Genomic DNA, 17,273 nt, shown 5'->3' with positions numbered 1-17,273 from the left:
GTGGTTTTTATTCAGGTTAAATATTAAATATGTATATCACAGTTTAACTTTACAATGGACCATGATTTTGCTGACCTGCATGGACCTCCATGGCCGGGCCCAGAAATGGCCCCCCTTTATCGCCCCTTATGGGCGGCCTCGCTCTCCACTAAGTCATTTCTGCACTTTGTATTTTTATGAGGAATGTATCCATGTAGATTTTAATAATCTAGAAAATCTCTTCAGTTAAACTCATTCTCTGACACTCGTGGAATATGTGGAAGAGGCATACAACCCTAAAATAGTTCAGGTTTTTTGTGCTTTGAAGATTTCTCCTGCTGTGATGTCCTAGTTTTTGGTAATCTGAGGAAGTTTAAGAGAACATTTTTAAGGAACTATTAGCTGCCAGAGAGACGGCAGTATGAAGCCGTGGTGACTGACTGCAATTCAGTCAATCTTTTGTACTTAAACTATAAGACAAATAACACCTTATCTAGTCATACTTTCAGGTAAAGATGATTCTCAAACTGTGTGCAGCTTTCAAACCTGCTGACTTGTTATGCCAGTCTGATTCATCTTTATATAATATCTCTGCTCTGATCCTGGGACGCTCGCTCTCTTCACACCTGGACTCATGGGATGGGTCCCTCTGCTGTTTGCTTTCGGGTGGTTGAGCAGCTCCAGTGTCTGGTAGAGCAGATCTCAGTGCTTTGACTCATTCTAAACAGTGGCGGTTTGTTATTCTCCTTGTGAGGAAGATGAGGCCCTCTATAGGGAGCGTGTTTCTCTCTGTGTTGGATATAAATCTGTATGTTTTGAGTTTTGCTTCCTCCTCTTCTATTTCCTGCACTAAAGTGTTGACGCTCCCCTTCCCGGCCTCGTGTAGTAACACTCCTTCTGTCTTTGTTTCTTCCAGACGGGCACGATGAATCCCATGACACAGTTGTACTACAAGAAGGTGAGTCAAACACACAGAGATGGATCTTTCAGAGCACTTTCTGGTATTACAGTACATCCCTGCAGGCTTTTACAAACTTGTGCAGATTTTTGACTTCCTGAAGGATGTTTCCTGTAAAGGTTTGATGGTCCACACAGAGACAGATAAACACTGGAATGAAACCAGGTCTGGCAGTCTCTTCATCTTCTCTTCAGTGTTGGATCATCTGAGAGTGATACGCTTCCACTCTGCTGTTATTTACTGTAACTTCATGCTTGCTTCAACGTCAGATTTATGCGGCAAAGCACGGCCTCAGTTCTTTTATGCGTCTCGTTCACCTCTATGTGATGATGGATGACGGCGGCTCTCTTGTGACGACTTACATAATGAAATAAAAAATCCACCGCTGCATAAAAAGTGGCACCTGATCTTGGATCTAAATTACAGATGTGACAGAGATTTTATAAGCCTGTTTGTACGCTCACTGCTGAGTTTATTTTGATTTTATACGCTTTTTTAAACCCTTAACCCAGGGGTTCTCAACATTGGGGTTGGGACCCCATTTGGGGTTGCGAGACGCTGAAAGGGGGTCTCCAGATGCCTTAAAAAAACTAATGAACATTTTTGAATCACACTGTTGCCACTTTTCACCAATTTTGCCAATTTTAACATATTTTTGCAACTTAAAACCCATTTTTTTGTCCATTTTAAAGCATTTCCACCACTTTCTTCTGCCTGTTGTTGCCACTTCTAAACCAAATCTCTGCCTATTGTTGGCTCTGTTGACACATTATTGCCACTATTAACCCCATTTCCCACTTTTTAAGCCACATTTTTTGCGTGTTTTTGACTATTTTGGCCTCCGCTAACCCTTTCTTGCCAGTTTATATCAATTTTCATTCTGTTTCACCAAATATCCACCTATTTTTGCCACTTTAACGCCATTTGAGCCACTTTTAAATCTCCTTTTACCCCTTAATATGCCCATTTTTGCCAATTTAACCAATTTTTGCCATTTTTTGCAACTTTTATCTAATTTTTGGCATTTCTTACCCATTTCTGCTACTTTTAAGATCTAATTTCACCACCTTTACAATTTTTAACCAGTTCTAGCTATTTTTAAAGTATTATAATTCTGTTTTTAATGTTCATGGCTGTGTTCAGCCACCTTCAGGTCCAGTGGGGGTCCCTGGTCTCTGGCACCTTTATTTTGGGGGTTGCAAGCTGAAAAGGTTGAGAATCTCTGCCTTAACCAAACCGTAAAATGTCAGCAATATACAGTCCGGACCAGTCGATCTCAACTACACCGCGTTCCAAATTATTATGCAAATGATATTTTTCTCTCATTTTCCTAAATATTAATGCAAATGACAGTCAGAATATTTTCCAAGTCATCAGCCGTTAGAGCATAATTCAAATGTTTTTGAACAAACTTCATAATGATAACAATTATTTTAAAATAAAAATAAAAAACTCAAAATGCACTGTTCCACGTTATGAAGCACGACAGAGTTTTAAAACTTTAGAACTGAACTGAGAACTGAGAACTGAAAATGGTCATTTGTTGAGTTTGCAGCATTAGGAGGTCATATTTACTGAAATCAAAGCTATTTCAATCAAAAACATCTTAACAGGCCAAGTTCCATGTTAACATAGGAGCCCTTCTTTGATATCATCTTCACTATTCTTGCATCCATTGAACTTGTGAGTTTTTGGAGAGTTTCTGCTTGAATTTCTCTGCAGGATGTCAGAATATCCTCCCAGAGCTGCTGTTTTGATGTGAACTGCCTCCCACCCTCATAGATCTTTAGCTTGAGGATGCTCCAAAGGTTCTCAACAAGGTTAAAGGTCAGGGGAGGATGGGGGCACACCATGAGTTTCTCTCCTTTTATGCCCATAGCAGCCAGTGACACAGGGGGATTCTTTGCAGCATGAGATGGTTCATTGTCATGCATGAAGATCATTTTGCTACAGAAGGCACGGTTCTTCTTTTTGTACCATGGAAGAAAGTGGTCAGTCAGAAACTCTATACACTTTGCAGAGGTCATTTTCACACCTTCAGGGACCCTAAAGGGGCCTACCAGCTCTCTCCTCATGAACCTGGCCCAAAACATGACCCGCCCCCTCCTTGCTGATGTCACAGCCTTGTTGGGACATGGTGGCCATCCACCAACCATCCACTACTCCTCCATCTGGACCATCCAGGGTTGCACGGCACTCATCAGTCAACAAGACTGTTTGAAAAATGAGTCTTCATGTATTTCTGGGCCCACTGCAACCATTTCTGCTTGTGAGCATTGGTTAGGGGTGGCTGAATAGTAGGTTTGTACACAACTGCAAGCCTCTGGAGGATCCTACACCTTGAGGTTGGTGCCAGCAGCTTCAAATACCTGTTTGCTGCTTTGTAATGGAATTTTAGCAGCTGCTTTCTTAATCTGATGAATTTGTCTGTCAGAAACCTTCCTCATTATGTCTTTATCTGCACGAACCTGTCTGTGCTCTGAATCAGCCTCAAATTTCTTCACAGTACGATGATCACACTGAATGTTTTCATTCCTTGTCCGAGGCATTGCACTATTTGACACTTTTCTGCAGCAGAGATTCTTTTTCTTTAACATATTTCTGAAACCTGTAGCCTGCTTAATAAAGTGGAACATCCTTCTTAAGTACTTTTCCTTTCTTTGGATCGCCTGGCAAACTAATGATCACAGGTGTCTGAGATTGATTTCAGAGATCCAGAGAGCCCTGAGACACAATACCATCCATGAGTGTAACTGAAAAACAAAAAATGTAATGTTTATGACACTAAAATCCAGTTTGCATAATGATTTGGAATGCAGTGTAGACCTAAAAGTGGGTCCTGGAGCCCAAAAATGACAATTAAACCCTTTTAAGACATTCTTGAAATTGAGGGAAGAACATGAGGCCTGATGACCGTGACACTGACCTCAAAAATGTCATTGGGTCATCCTTAAGTCAGGACTAACATTTATGCAAAATATAAAGAAAATTGCTCTTTAAATATTAAATTTGATTCATGACCTCCAAAATGTCATTGGTTCAGATTTTTAGACTATCATTTCTTGAACAGCTCTTTTTTTCATTCTTTACTGGCTGTTCTTATAGTTTTCTGTTTTCTGTTGATGTCTCAGGCGACGTACTCGCCGTACCGCGATCGCATCCCTCTTCAGATCGTTCGTGCTGAGGTGGAGCTGTCAGCTGAGGAGAGAGCATACCTGACCGCAGTGGAGAAAGGTAAACTCACACCTCCCCGTCCATCCTTCTGTGTGTTTTGTCTTCATTGTGCTGATCCACTCACCTTTAAATGATGCTGAGTCCATGTTTCCTGATGGCCAGGCAGCAGCTGCTCCGAGTCTCTGCTGAAGCCAACATTTCACAGGTGTTATTACTGATACGGCTGACATGTGCCGCAGCCGGCCGGTGTCCTGTCAACGTGCCCTCCAAAAGATGCTGAAAGCCAAAATGCTCACTCAGCTGGAGAAACCATTCAGAACATACTGTACCTGTTTAAGATGGTAGGAAGAATAATACTGTAATGGGAATGATTCTTGATATCTCACTGTGTTATCATATCAAGATAGTGAGGCTTGTTTGCAAAGGATGTTGGGAAAATTGACTTTAGTATCTGAAGAAAACAGAGGACAAGTTTATCAGTTGAATCATTACTGTAGTTAGGGAAACTTTGAGGCTTATATGTTGTTTGCAGATAGTGTTGTGAGCTTTTGAGTCTTGAAAGTAGTGATATACAAATGAGACACTGAGAATTCAAAGTCTAAAGCCTGAAGGAGTAGAGTCAGTAAATGCTTGTGTCAGACAGTTTCCACCAGTTGGTCCAATTCGGTTCGACAGTTTGGCAAAGTTTGGCACAGTAAAACCTGATCTTGCTTTTGTTTCCACAGCTGATTTCCAGAAACTGTCTCTCAAATGGGAGCCAGCACCTGTCATTCATGTTAAAGAGCCGGCTTGTGGAACTGCTTTGTTTAAGAACATCATATCATTACTCGATGAAGAGCCCAAACAGCTCTTCATCTGGCACCTGTTAGATGTGGATTTAATGGAAGAAAGGAAACGGTATCTCAAATGAGAGCCAGCCCCTGCCATTCATGTTAAAGAGCCCATTTGAAGAACAAGTTTGTTACTGAATGTCACATCATGACTTGGTAAAGAACCCAAACAGCTCTTCATTTGGCACCAGTTTGGGTTTTTAAATATGGGTTAAATGGAAGAAAGGAAACTGTCTCTCAAACAAGAGCCAGCACCTGTCATTCATTTTAAAAAAAGCCCAGCCTTTGAAACCAGTTTGTTCAAGAGCATCACATTAATTCTTGGTGAAGTACCCAAACAGCTATTCATCTGGCACCAGTTTGGCTTTTTTGAAATGTAAGTAAAATGGGTGTAAGGCAACTGTCTCTAAAGCAAGAGCCAGCACCTGTCACTTTTATTTAAGAGCTGGCATGTAGAACAAGTTTGTTACTGGACATCACACCATTACATGGTAAAGAACCCAGACGGCTCTCCATCTAGTACCAGTTTTGGTTTTTAAATATGGGTTAAATGGAAAAAAGGAAACAGTCTCTCAAACAGGAGCCAGCTCCTGTCATTCATTTTAAAGAGCCAGCTTGTAGAGCAGGCTTGTTCCTGAATGTCACATCATTACTTGGTATGGAGCCAAAGCAGCTCTTGGTTTCTTTAAAGTGGGTTAAATGAAAGAAAGAAAACCGGCTCTCAAATGGGAGCCAGCTCCTGTCATTCACTTTTAACAGTCGGCTTTTCTAACTGGCTTGTTCATGAATGTCATGTCATGTACTGAATATATTTGCAACTGTAAGACAGAAAGACCACTCGACTGTACTGGCTATAAATGCTGGAAAAAAAACCTGGAAGCATATGCACCTTTGATATAGTTTTTTTTTCCACACTCTTTTTTGGCTCGCTTCTTCTTCTACAAGATTCAACCACTTTAAACACTCGATCATCATGGCACTCAGGTCAATTAGGACAACACTGGTATGCCTTTTTACCATCTGCATTGTTCAAACATTTGGAGATATTCACTGTTTACCAAAAACGTTGGGACTATTAGAAAAAGGACAGAATGCTTAAAACATCTTTTTGTCCTACTTTTTCTAACATCATTCAAACCCTGTGATAACATTTTGCTTTTACTGTTTCCTTACTTCCTTTAAGATCGATAACAAGTTCATGTCATGATCTTGGATCTCCTCGAAGGTCCTCATCAAAAACAGTCAAAGTTGGCTCAGTATAAACCAGAACTTTCTCATTTCCCCATCTCGCCGTCTCTCCAGGTGACTATGCGGGCGTCAAACACGCCCTCCGTGAGGCGGAGGTCTACTACAACATGGATGTGAACTGTCTGGACCCGCTGGGCCGCAGCGCGCTCCTCATCGCCATCGAAAACGAGAACCTGGAGATCATGGAGCTCCTGCTGGACCACGGCATCCACACGGGCGACGCCCTGCTCTACGCCATCAGGAAGGAGGTGGTGGGCGCCGTGGAGCTGCTGCTGTCGCACAGGAGGCCCAGCGGCGAGAAGCAGGTGCGTTTTCACCTCTGTGTTTGTGAGCTAACCGTACCCTGGAAGCATATATGCTAATGTGCAGCATCCAGACGCATTCATGCAGGCACGTGTTTGAATCCAGTCATGGGGTTATGTGCAGCAGCGTGTTAATGAGTCCTACATCCATTCATCGTAGCGCTCCATGCTACATTCTGCTGAGATGAGGTAAATTAAGCAGCTCGTTCCTGCAGACTCGCTGTGAAATAGGATTTAGAGACAGACAGAATATTTGTCTGCAGCAACATTTAGAAGTGTTTGTGCGAGAACGAGAGAGAGGGAGGGAGCGTGCTGCACGGTTCGCTCCGTGTGTAGGAGTTAATGGTGATCGAGAGGAAGAGAAACTGAGACATTTAGAATCATAAGGCAGTGCAGATGAAAAAAAAGGGCGAGAGACATTGAAAAAGAAAAACAGATCAGAGGAGAGAGAGAGAGAGGGAACAAGGCGACATTTTTGATATAAAGAGACAGAAACTGATAAGAGAGGAGATAAACACTCTTCTTCTTCTCCTGTATTAATTCCCGGACCGTCTGAGGCTGTAAGGTTCCGCGTCGTCATAGCAACCACCCCTTGGCCGAAGCAGAGGATTGTGGGAAGGCTTTTGGTCGCCTCTCAGTTGGACGAGGATGGAGACTGATCTGATTCTTCTCTCTCTCATCTCATTTTTCTCCACATCCTTTTTTCTTCTTTCTTCATTGTTGCTTAAAAAAATACTATTTTCTTATTTTATTGACCCCAAACAGTGATTACAGACTACACACATTTAAAATAAGTAAAGAAAGATACTAAAAATAAATAGATTTAGATGATAAATGTGCCACACAGCAACAACAGCACCTATAGGTGTTGTTTTGTTTTATTGTGACAGCATTATTATTACATTTAAAAATATGCAGTTCAAAAAATAAAGCTGTAATTTTGCAATAAATTGACACTAATGAGCTGTGATATATTGAATAATGATGACTAACATATGCATTTGAGGTGATAAGTGAATGCAAATCAATAGAGAGTAGGTTTGAGTGATGATCTGCTGCTTTAAGCAACATTTTGTTCTGAAATATTTCATGTTCATGACTGGAGAGCTCTTAAAAGTTAGGAAAAACAAAACAGCCCATACAATGTAGAGAGATAAAACTCTATTCTAACTTTAAAATTATTGTCATTTTTGAAGAAGACTTAAGCTAAATCTTCTGATATGCAGCCAACGGTGTTAAACTTAGCAGGGCATAAAGACGTCTGCATATCAGGTAGCATAAGCACCACTTACACGTGGTTGAAAAGACAAATTTAGATTTGAAATGCTACCAAATGTCTACATCATTAAGGCATAAATGATGCAGTTCAACCTATACCTGGAAAACATTAGTTAACCCTTAAGAAATCCAAGGGACAGCTCCTTAAATTAGCCTAAAATGGCTAAGCTACACAAAAACCGACACATTTGCTCCTAAGGACCAAAAATGTCCCATTGAAAACCATTGAAAATGACATTTTTGATTCCACATTTATCTTAACATAAACCAATGCATTCATTTATGTTAAGATGTCATTTTGGACTGCTACCTTTGAATTTTTAATTTTCATATTTGCCCACAAGATGGCGCTACTTTTTCCCATTCAGAGCATGCTGCAAAATGTCACTATTTCCTGCAAGGGTGCTTTGCTACTGAAATGATAAGAGTTTTTCCAGTGACGTTGGATAATGGTGTGAGTGTAAAAAAAAGTGTGTTTGTAATTTATTTGAATTTTTGTGATTTTGTTCTATTGAAAACAGTGGAGTTGTGGAAACATACTTGGCCTTTAAAGGGTTAAAATCCCAAAAATATAATTCATATTTGATAAGTTTATCCCAGGCTGAAGGACTTTCAAAGGACTGACACAATAATGTTGAAAAAAATATCAAAATATTTTTGACTTTTTATGTCCTTATGGACAAATGTGTTAAGATATTAAAGGGGACATAATTTACCCCATTAAGACAAGTTTATATCGATCTCAGAGGTCCCCAAAACATGCCGAAGTTTGTTACAGTATTGGATTTCTGCATGTCTAAAAACCCCATTGTTTCAACCTGCTCAGAATGAGCTGTGTCTGTGGCTTTAAATGTTAATGAGCTGTATGACTCCGCCCTTTTTAGGAAATGGATGTGGCTCTCCTGATCCAGGATCAGGAGAGGAGGGCGGAACTTTCTTCCAAGCGGGGAGGGCATTGAACCTATGGGCGGGGCTAACTCCCCACATGACATCATGAGGGGAAAATCCAAGAACGTCATGTTTCGGCACACATTTCCTGAAAGGTGGAAAAAGAGAGGGGGGCGGATTTTTTCTGGAGCTTGAGGGGATTGTGGACATATTTTTGTCAGAAAAGCCTGAAAAAGTGATTTTTGCATAATACGTTACCTTTAAAGGAACTTCATCGGGTTAAAACTGACACCATCATTTAAATCGAATCGTTCTCAAGAATCCTCACCATTCTAAAATTACAATTTATGTTCACAGTCAATAATTTTCATTTCTGCCCCCAAAAGTGGCTCAAACTGTCTGATGTTGATTTTCTTCATTACAGAAGGAAGGAAGGAATTTAAATAAAAAAGTAAAATTTACAAATGGAGCAACTTATTTAATAGAAAGATATCACAAGTCAAATTTATGTGCATATTGCTTCATAGATTAAATCCAGAAAAAGCAAAAACCTGATACATTGTTATAAAAACAGTCTGATGGTTTTTTTCAGTTTGACTGCAATAATGATGTTTCTGTGTTGTAGAGAGAGGAGGGAGATGCAGACAGAGAAAATGCCAAAAAGACCACAGTCAACAGCATGTCATCATCACTTTAACCAGACTCATTTTCAGGATTTCTTTCTTTTTTTTTTCTTTTGTCTTTTGTAAGACAGGCCCAAACAGCTGATAAGTGCTGAGGTGGAAGAACACATTGCCTATTTTTGCGTCACAACATAGAGCCACAGAGGCTCTCTGGAGGACAGATGAAACACATTAAATGTTTGTGTTTATGTAGTTCATTTAAGCCAGCCTTGATTTTTGGCCTTTTATGACCTCAGATTTGCTGATTTAAGCATCGGTCTCCATCTGTATCACTGTATAGCCTAGCTTCCTCATGAGCACTCTGAGCTTTCTTTTCTAAAAAGGGGGATGCAGACTGAAGACTGAAGTACCTTAGATCAGTGGTTTTCAACCTTTTTTAGCCCGTGACCCCCAAAATAAAGGTGCCAGAGACGCGGGACCCCCACTGGACCTGAGGGTGGCTGAACACAGCCATGCACATTCACGAATAGTCATGTGCAGACAAGGCCACCCATAGGGGGGATAAAGGGGCGAGCTTTTCCGGGGCCCAGCCAAAGTGGGGGCCAGCAAAATCATGGTCCATTGTAAAGTTAAGCTGTGGTGTTTTATATTTAACCTGAATCATAACCACTCTTCACAAAGAAGCAGATTTTAATTCATTTGCGTGGTAAGTAGTCCTCTTAAAAATGTAAATCCTTTTGTTAAAAACAAAATTAAAATATGTTAAAAATAGCTAAAATGGGTTTATAATGGTAACAAATGGTGGGAAGTGGTGAAATTAGATTTTAAAAGTAGTAGAAATGGGTTAGGAATGGTAAAAAATAGATAAAAGTGGCAAAAAATTACCAAAAATGGCATTTAAAGTGTTAAAAGGGGGATTCGAAAGTGGCAAAAATAGGTTGAAATTTGGTGAAATGGGATGATAAATGATATAAACTGGCAAAAATGGGTTCGCTGAGGCAGAAATAGTCAGAAACTGGCAAAAAATCATATATCAAAATGTGAAATGTGGCTTTAAAAGGGGTAAAAAGGGGTTAATAGTTGCAATAATGTGAGAACAGAGCCAACATTATGGTGGAGAGTGGCAAGAGTAGCAAAATCATGCAGAAAAAGTGGTGGAAAGAGTTAAAAATGGACAAAAGAATGGGTTTTAAGCTGCAAAAATTGGCAAAATGGGTGTAAAGTGGCAATAGTGTAATTCAAAAATGTCCTTACATTTTTTAAGGCATTTGGAGACCCCCTCTCAGTGTCCTGTGACCCCCAATGGGGGTTGAGAACCCCGGCCTTAGACAACATAGCTTCAGAAAGTACAGCATGCACAAAGAGAAAATCAGAAATTAGATTAAAGGCAGCTTTGACCCATTATTGCCAGCATTTATGTGTATACAGAAACTCTTCTATCGCTGCTTTACTACAGAGTTTGGAGGCTTGATCTACCTTCTCAGAGATGTGGATTTAACGTGCAGTCAGGGAATGTTCTAGTGTTTCATCTGCTCGGTTAAAGAGGCGCTCCATGTGTGTGTGTTTGCATGCGGTTCCTATATTAAGATCTGGATGTTTCTAAACTGTTCTTTCCACGCTGACAGGTACAGTCGATGTCTTTTATCTTCTCTTGGCGAGCAAAAACTGTTGACCTTTCTGCCGTTTCTCTCCATCTGACTCAATCTGACTCCCCCTCTCTCTCTTTTATACCTCTCTCTCTCTCTCCATCCTCCCCTCTTCCTCTCTCCTCTTGCTTAACCATGACTGAAGCAGTTTTCTACATCGGCAGCTCTGGAGGAATGGAGGTAGCAGAGCAAAGAATGGGCGATAAAACAAGGAGGAGAAAGGAAAAAGAGAAACAGAATAGTAGGACAGGGAGGAAGAGTCTAGAAAGAGAGAGAGCGAGAGAGAGAGAGAGAGAGAAAGAGAGAGGGCTATGCAGATGAGGAGAGGCTCCAGCTCACACTTCCCTTTGAAGTGTGAAGAGTGTGAAAACAGATAAAGAGAGTGTGTGTTAATGGGGTCAGTGATCAGTTTTTGCTTGTTTTCATGTCTGAGCCGTGTTTCTGCTCTGATTTCAGACCATTAAAGGCTCCATTACTGGCTGTTAACACCGCCATTAAAAGGCTTTAAAGAGGGTCAGCTGGAGCCGCCGGTAGACAGTCAGGTGAAGAATCCTCATCAGCAGTAGCTTGACGACAGGCAGGGAGGACCACCGGCATCGTCAGGGTTACTGTAAATGCCAGCATTCTCAAATATGACCAGGCTTTTGTTACCATGGCAACAAATTAATATCCACATTCAGAGAGCAGCTGAATAAGCATGCTGTTCACCTGCCCCTTAGGCCAAGGCTGCCCACGAGGGGGGTGAAGGGGATTTGTTGGGCCCGTGGGGTTAGGCTGGGGTCAGGAAAATCACAGTTCATTGTAAAGTTAATCTGTGATAACCATATTTTATTTTCAACCTGAATGATAACCAATCTTATCCAAGAAAATAGTAACTTTTTTAAAAATATAAAGCCCTTTTCTGACAATAAAAATACTTTTTATTGGTAATGTCAACAATGTGGATGGGCAGACTGAAGTAAACAATTTGGGAAAGTGATGTTAAACTTTATAGCTGAACCATGATGTGCACAAATGTCAGAAATATGAAATGAAATGAAATAAATTTAAGGGGAAAATACGTTATTAAACTAATTGGCAAAATACAGTCAGAATTTGTTAAAAAAAAAGGGCATAAAGTAGCAAAAATAGGTAGAAAAAAGTGGTGAAAAGCGGTTAAAGAGTGACAACAATAGGTAAAGTGGGGCAAAAATGGAATAAAGCAGCATTTATGAGTTAAAACACATTTAAAAAAGTGGAAAATTTGGTTAAATAAGGCAATGATGTGATCAAACCACAAATATGGGTTAAGAAATAAAGGCTCAAAATAGGTCCAGAAATGGTAAATGGGGGTTAAAAGGTGAAGAAATCAGATATAAGTGGCAAAAAAGGGTTGAAAATAGCAATAAACGGCTGAAATAAGTGCGGAAAAGTGGTTAAAGAGTGGCAGAAATGGGTCTAAAGTGGCAAAAATGGCATATGGGATAAAATATGGGTTAAGAAATAAAAAAAGATGCAATTAGGGTCAGAAAAATGATTAAAAGCAGTTACAAAGTGGCAACAATTGGTTAAAAGTTGCAAACATGGGTTGCATGTGTAAAAAATGGGTTTAACAGCAAATATGGGTTAATTTCGTCGACTAAAACTGACTAAAAATGTTCTTCAACAGCCTTTTTCCATGAGAAAACTAGACTAAGACTAACGAAAATAGATCTGCGATGACTAAAACTGACAAAAAGTAAGTTTAGTTTATATCAAGATGACTAAAACTAGACAAAAACGTAATGTAGTTTTCGTCAGACATTCAAAGTCCATGATATTTCTCTACTGTGGGTAAATCTGTTCTAAAACAATGCATCTGTAGTGATTCTGCCTCTCATTTGTAGAAAGCAGGGACCCCAGGTTTGGCAGAGTGTATAGAACACAGTACCATGATGTAGCACCAGATATATGCAAGAAAATAAATGCTTGGTAAAGTAAAGACTAAAACGTGTGGCCCTTTTATGGACTAAAACTAGACTAAAACTAAAAAGGATAGAAATGACTTAAATGTGACTAAAACTGAAAGGCATTTCATCCAAAGACTGAGACAAAAATTAAAAATAGCTGCCAAAATTAACACTGTAGCAAATATGGGATAAGAAAGAAAAAGGGGCTAAAAAGATCAGAAAAATGGTGAAAAGCTGTTAAAAAGTGGCAACAATGGGTTAATGATGGCAAAAAGGGGCTGAAATGGGTGGCTACAGTAGTGAAAAGTGGTTAAAGAGTGGCAGAAATGGGATAGAGGAGCAAAATAGGTTAAGAAATAATAAAAAAGAGGCAATAAAAGGTTAGAAAATGGTGAAAAGTGGTTAAAAAGTGGCAACAATGGGTTAATAGTTGCCAAAGGGGGCCATAATGGGTGGCTGTAGTAGTGAAAAGTGGTTCAAAAATAGCAAAAATTGCAAAAAATGCATTTATTTGGAAAGAAATGTGGCAAAGTGGATTGAAACAGTGATGACAAGGGATTCAAAAAAGCTTGCACTCAGACATCTAGCTTGTAGACCTCCAAATTTAGATTTCCTGAACATGTATTTCAATTTAGACAGACTCAGTCATGTGGAGGGGGGCTTAAGTCAATCTTGACATATGCTGGGGCCCTTAGGCCCTCCACAGCAACCCTACAACCCTCCTGGACAGTACCCTAGGCCATGTGTACTCACATTCACCCTTAACTCCACCTTAAAGGTGCGGACTTTGTTATTTTTCCAACCCATCCTCCTGGTTAAATTCAAGGACATCCAGAGCACGGCCGGGGTTGTGTCGATGCCAATGTCCCACCTCATCCACGTCCCGTCCCGTGAGCACAGAAGTTTCTCCAGGTTCTCTGAGTCTTTTGAGGATGTTACGTACCGTAAATGGTGGAAACTCAAACTCTTCACTACCTTACATTGAGGAACATTTTTCTGACTTTGTCCCACAATTTTTAGATGCAGTTTTTGTGCAGGAATATTTCTGGTCTGCAGTTTTTCAGTTATTTCCCATCTGCTCTGAAAAATGAACGATTCTATTTCTCAAATATCAAACTATTCTTCCAAGGACCGTCCCTGCTGACTGCCCCAGGGTCCAGGTCTGATTCACTTGGACTAAGAGACTACATTTCTCTCAGCTCTAAAGTCAACTATAAGAGCAAACTGAAATATTTCAGTGTTCTTTGTCTTATATGGGTCAGTCCTGGTGGGAGTGTTTTCTGAACAGTCCAGCAGCATAAAACAGGATTATCCAGAAACATCGATCCAATCCTAAATGATTTTCCTGTGAGCTGGAGATGAATTTGCTCTTATTTACCTGAGCCAGTGAGTGACGTTCCCGTCTCATTAATCAGAGAGTGACGGCGGCCCGTGGCAGCTGTTCTCACACTTCTTATCACGCCAGGAAACAAAGATGAGAGATCAGATGAGGAGAGAAGGGTTTGGCAGCGCGGAGAGAGCGACAGGATCAGGAGAGGAGGAGGAAGGTAGAGAGAAAAACAACAAAAACAGCAGGTCAGATGAGGAGAAAGATGATGATGAAGATGAGAAATGTGAGGGTATGGAAGAAGAGGAGATGAGAGGGACACAGAGAAGCCCTCTGCTTGGTTCTCCCTCAGAGAGATAAAAGAGTCCACACATGTTCGCTCCTCTCCTTCGTCAGTCCCTCCTCTTCCTCACACTGCTTCCTCTGATGTCTTCCTCTACTCTGAGTGTCAGTGTGGATCTGGAAGCCTTGTGCTTTGTGGGTAACACTCCAGCTTGACACTAGATTGTATTTTTGAGTATTTCTCACAGAGTATGACCTTTTAATTAGCAGAGGACGGCGTGTAAACTGTGTTTTTACCCACTTCCTGATTTCTTCATTTTTGGCATATTTGTCACACTTAAATGATCCAGATCAAAAATTATATTATTGGACAAAGATAACCCAAGTGTTTATTTTATAAATGATGATTTTATTTGTTAAGAGGAAGAAGCATCCAAACCTGCCTGGCCCTTTCTGAGGAAGTCATGGTCTAACCCTAACCCTAGCCCTAACCCTTGTTCTACTTTTGGCTGCAACAACTGCAGGCAAGCATTTGTGATAACGTCTGATGAGTCTTTCACGTTGCTATGGTGGCATTTCAGCCCACTATTCTTTGCAGAATTCTTTAAATTCAGTCACATTGGAAGGATTTCAAAGCATCTCAATCAGATCTCAGTCCAGATGTTGACTAGGCCACTCCAAACCCTTCACTTTATGTTTTAAGTCATTCAGAGAAGGACTTGCTAGCGTGTTTTAGATCACCCGCAGAAATAAGTGGTGAAGAGTGGTTCAAGAGTGGCAAAAAATGGGCAAAGCATTGGTCAAGGTGGGCAGAAATAGTAAAGCAGCAAATGGGGGTTAGCAAAGAAAAGGAGGGGAAAGAAAGGACTAAAAATAATGAAAAGCAGTTTAAAAGTGGCAAAATTGTTATAAGTGGCAAAAGTAGGTTGAAAGTGGCAAAAGTTGCCAAAAATAAGGGGTGAAAAGTAGTATACAGTGGCAAAAATAGGTTAAATAATTCATAAAGTGCAGGAATAAGTGGCAAAAGTGCAGCAAATTGGACTAAAAGTGGCAAGACTGTGAGGAAAAATATAAATATTAGTGAAGAAAGAGAAACATGGTGTATTAGGTCTGGAAAACATGGGGAATAGTGGTTAAAAAGCAGCAAAACTGGGTTTTAAGTGTCAAAGTGGTTCAACAGTGGCAAAAATAGGTTAAAAAGTCTAAAAGTGGCAGAAATAAGTGGTGAAAATGGTTAAAGAGTGGCAAAATTGGACTAAAAGTGGCAAGAATGGCAAAAGCAGCAAATTTTTTAACAAAGAAAGGGGGGCAAAAGAGAGCAGAAAAATGGCGAAAGGCTGTTAAAAAGCAGCAAATGGGCTAAAAAAGTGGCAAAAATGGGTTATAAGTGGCAAAAGTTGTCAGATTTAAACGGTGATAAGAGGTTAACAGTGGCAAAAATGGGCAAAACGTTGGTTTAATTAGGCAAGAATAATAAAGCAGCAAATGAGGGTAAGCAAAGAAAAATGGGCAAAAAAGTACTGAAAAAATTATGAAAAGCAGTGAAAATGTGGTGAAAACGGTTGTAAGTGGCAAAAGATGGTTAAAAATCGAAAATGTTGCCAAAATAAGGGATGAAAAGCGGTTAAATAGTGGCAAAAATAGGTTAAATTAGTCATAAAGTGGCAGAAATAAGTGGTGAAAAGTGGTTAAAAAGTGGAAAAATTGGACTAAAAGTGGCAAGAATGGGAAAAGCAGCAAATAATGTTAGCAAAGAAACGGGGCAAAATGGGTCTGAAAAAACAGTGAAAAGTTGTTAAAAAGCAGCAGAAATGGGCTTTAAAGTGGCAAAAGTGGGTTAGGATTGGCAAATATTGACAGAAACTGGTGAAAAGTGGTTAAAACTGGCAAAAATGGGTTATGAGTGGCAAATGTTGGCAGAAATAAGTGGTGAAAGTGGTTAAACAGTGGCAAAAATGGGCTGAAGTGGTACAAATGGCTTAACTAAGGCAAAAATGGGATAAAGCAGCAAATATGGGTAAAGCAAAAAGCAGGCCAAAGGTCAGAAATAAGTTGTTAAATGGGCTCAAAGTTGAATAGATGGGTTACATTAGACAAATGAATTTGGTGGAAAGTATGAAAAGGCTTTTTAAAGCAAAATATAGCATTTTAGTCAAATTTCAGTCCAAAAACCTTCATTTAGTGTTTAAGCCATTCAGAGGTGGACTTGCTCATGTGGTTGAGATCACTGTGCTGATGCATAACTCAAATGTTCTCTCGAGCTTAATGTCAGAAACTGATGGCATTTTCCTTCAGGATTTTCTGGTGGAGAGCAGAATTCATGGATCCGTCAATTACGACAAGTCATCCAGGTCCTGAATCAGCAAAACAGCCCCAGACCCCCAAACCACCAAATGGACTGTGTATGCTGACCCCATTTAGACTTCTGTTGCTGTTCTTCTTCCTCAGGTTCCCTCTCTGATGATGGACAGTCAGTTCTCAGAGTTCACCCCAGACATAACTCCCATCATGCTCGCTGCTCACACCAACAACTATGAGATCATCAAACTCCTAGTACAACGCAAGGTGACCAGACTTAAATACCTCTCTATAGAAATCATAATGGAAAACAAAATCTGTGGATATGAGTGTTAAAGTTAAGTTCAGCCAGGGACACTGTTGTCATACATTTTACCATTTTATTGCAAAATGCATATGAGGGTGGAACATGCTTAAAGCTATAAAGGAGGAGGCTGGGGTGGAGGAGGTGAAGCTTAATGCTGTAAAGGAGGAGGCTGGGGTGGAGGAAGTGAAGCTTAATGCTGTAAAGG

The 17,273-nt window shown here is 40.2% G+C and overlaps 1 protein-coding gene across 1 annotated transcript in view; it reads left to right on the top strand.

The window, feature by feature from the left end:
• Positions 1-904: 904 nt before the first annotated feature.
• Positions 905-17,273, top strand: part of trpc5a (transient receptor potential cation channel, subfamily C, member 5a) — a 99,919-nt gene continuing 83,550 nt past the window's right edge. Inside the window, exons 1-4 of the mRNA XM_041779046.1 lie at positions 905-937; positions 4,069-4,171; positions 6,244-6,494; positions 16,912-17,028. Coding sequence (XP_041634980.1) covers positions 905-937; positions 4,069-4,171; positions 6,244-6,494; positions 16,912-17,028 — 504 coding nt within the window. The remainder of the gene's footprint in view (positions 938-4,068; positions 4,172-6,243; positions 6,495-16,911; positions 17,029-17,273) is intronic.

The sequence above is a fragment of the Cheilinus undulatus genome, linkage group 22 (genome assembly GCF_018320785.1).
Source record: "Cheilinus undulatus linkage group 22, ASM1832078v1, whole genome shotgun sequence".
Classification (NCBI taxonomy): Eukaryota; Metazoa; Chordata; class Actinopteri; order Labriformes; family Labridae; genus Cheilinus; species Cheilinus undulatus.
The sequence above is the reverse complement of the archived record's forward strand: the minus strand, read 5'-3'. Positions and strand labels throughout refer to the sequence as shown.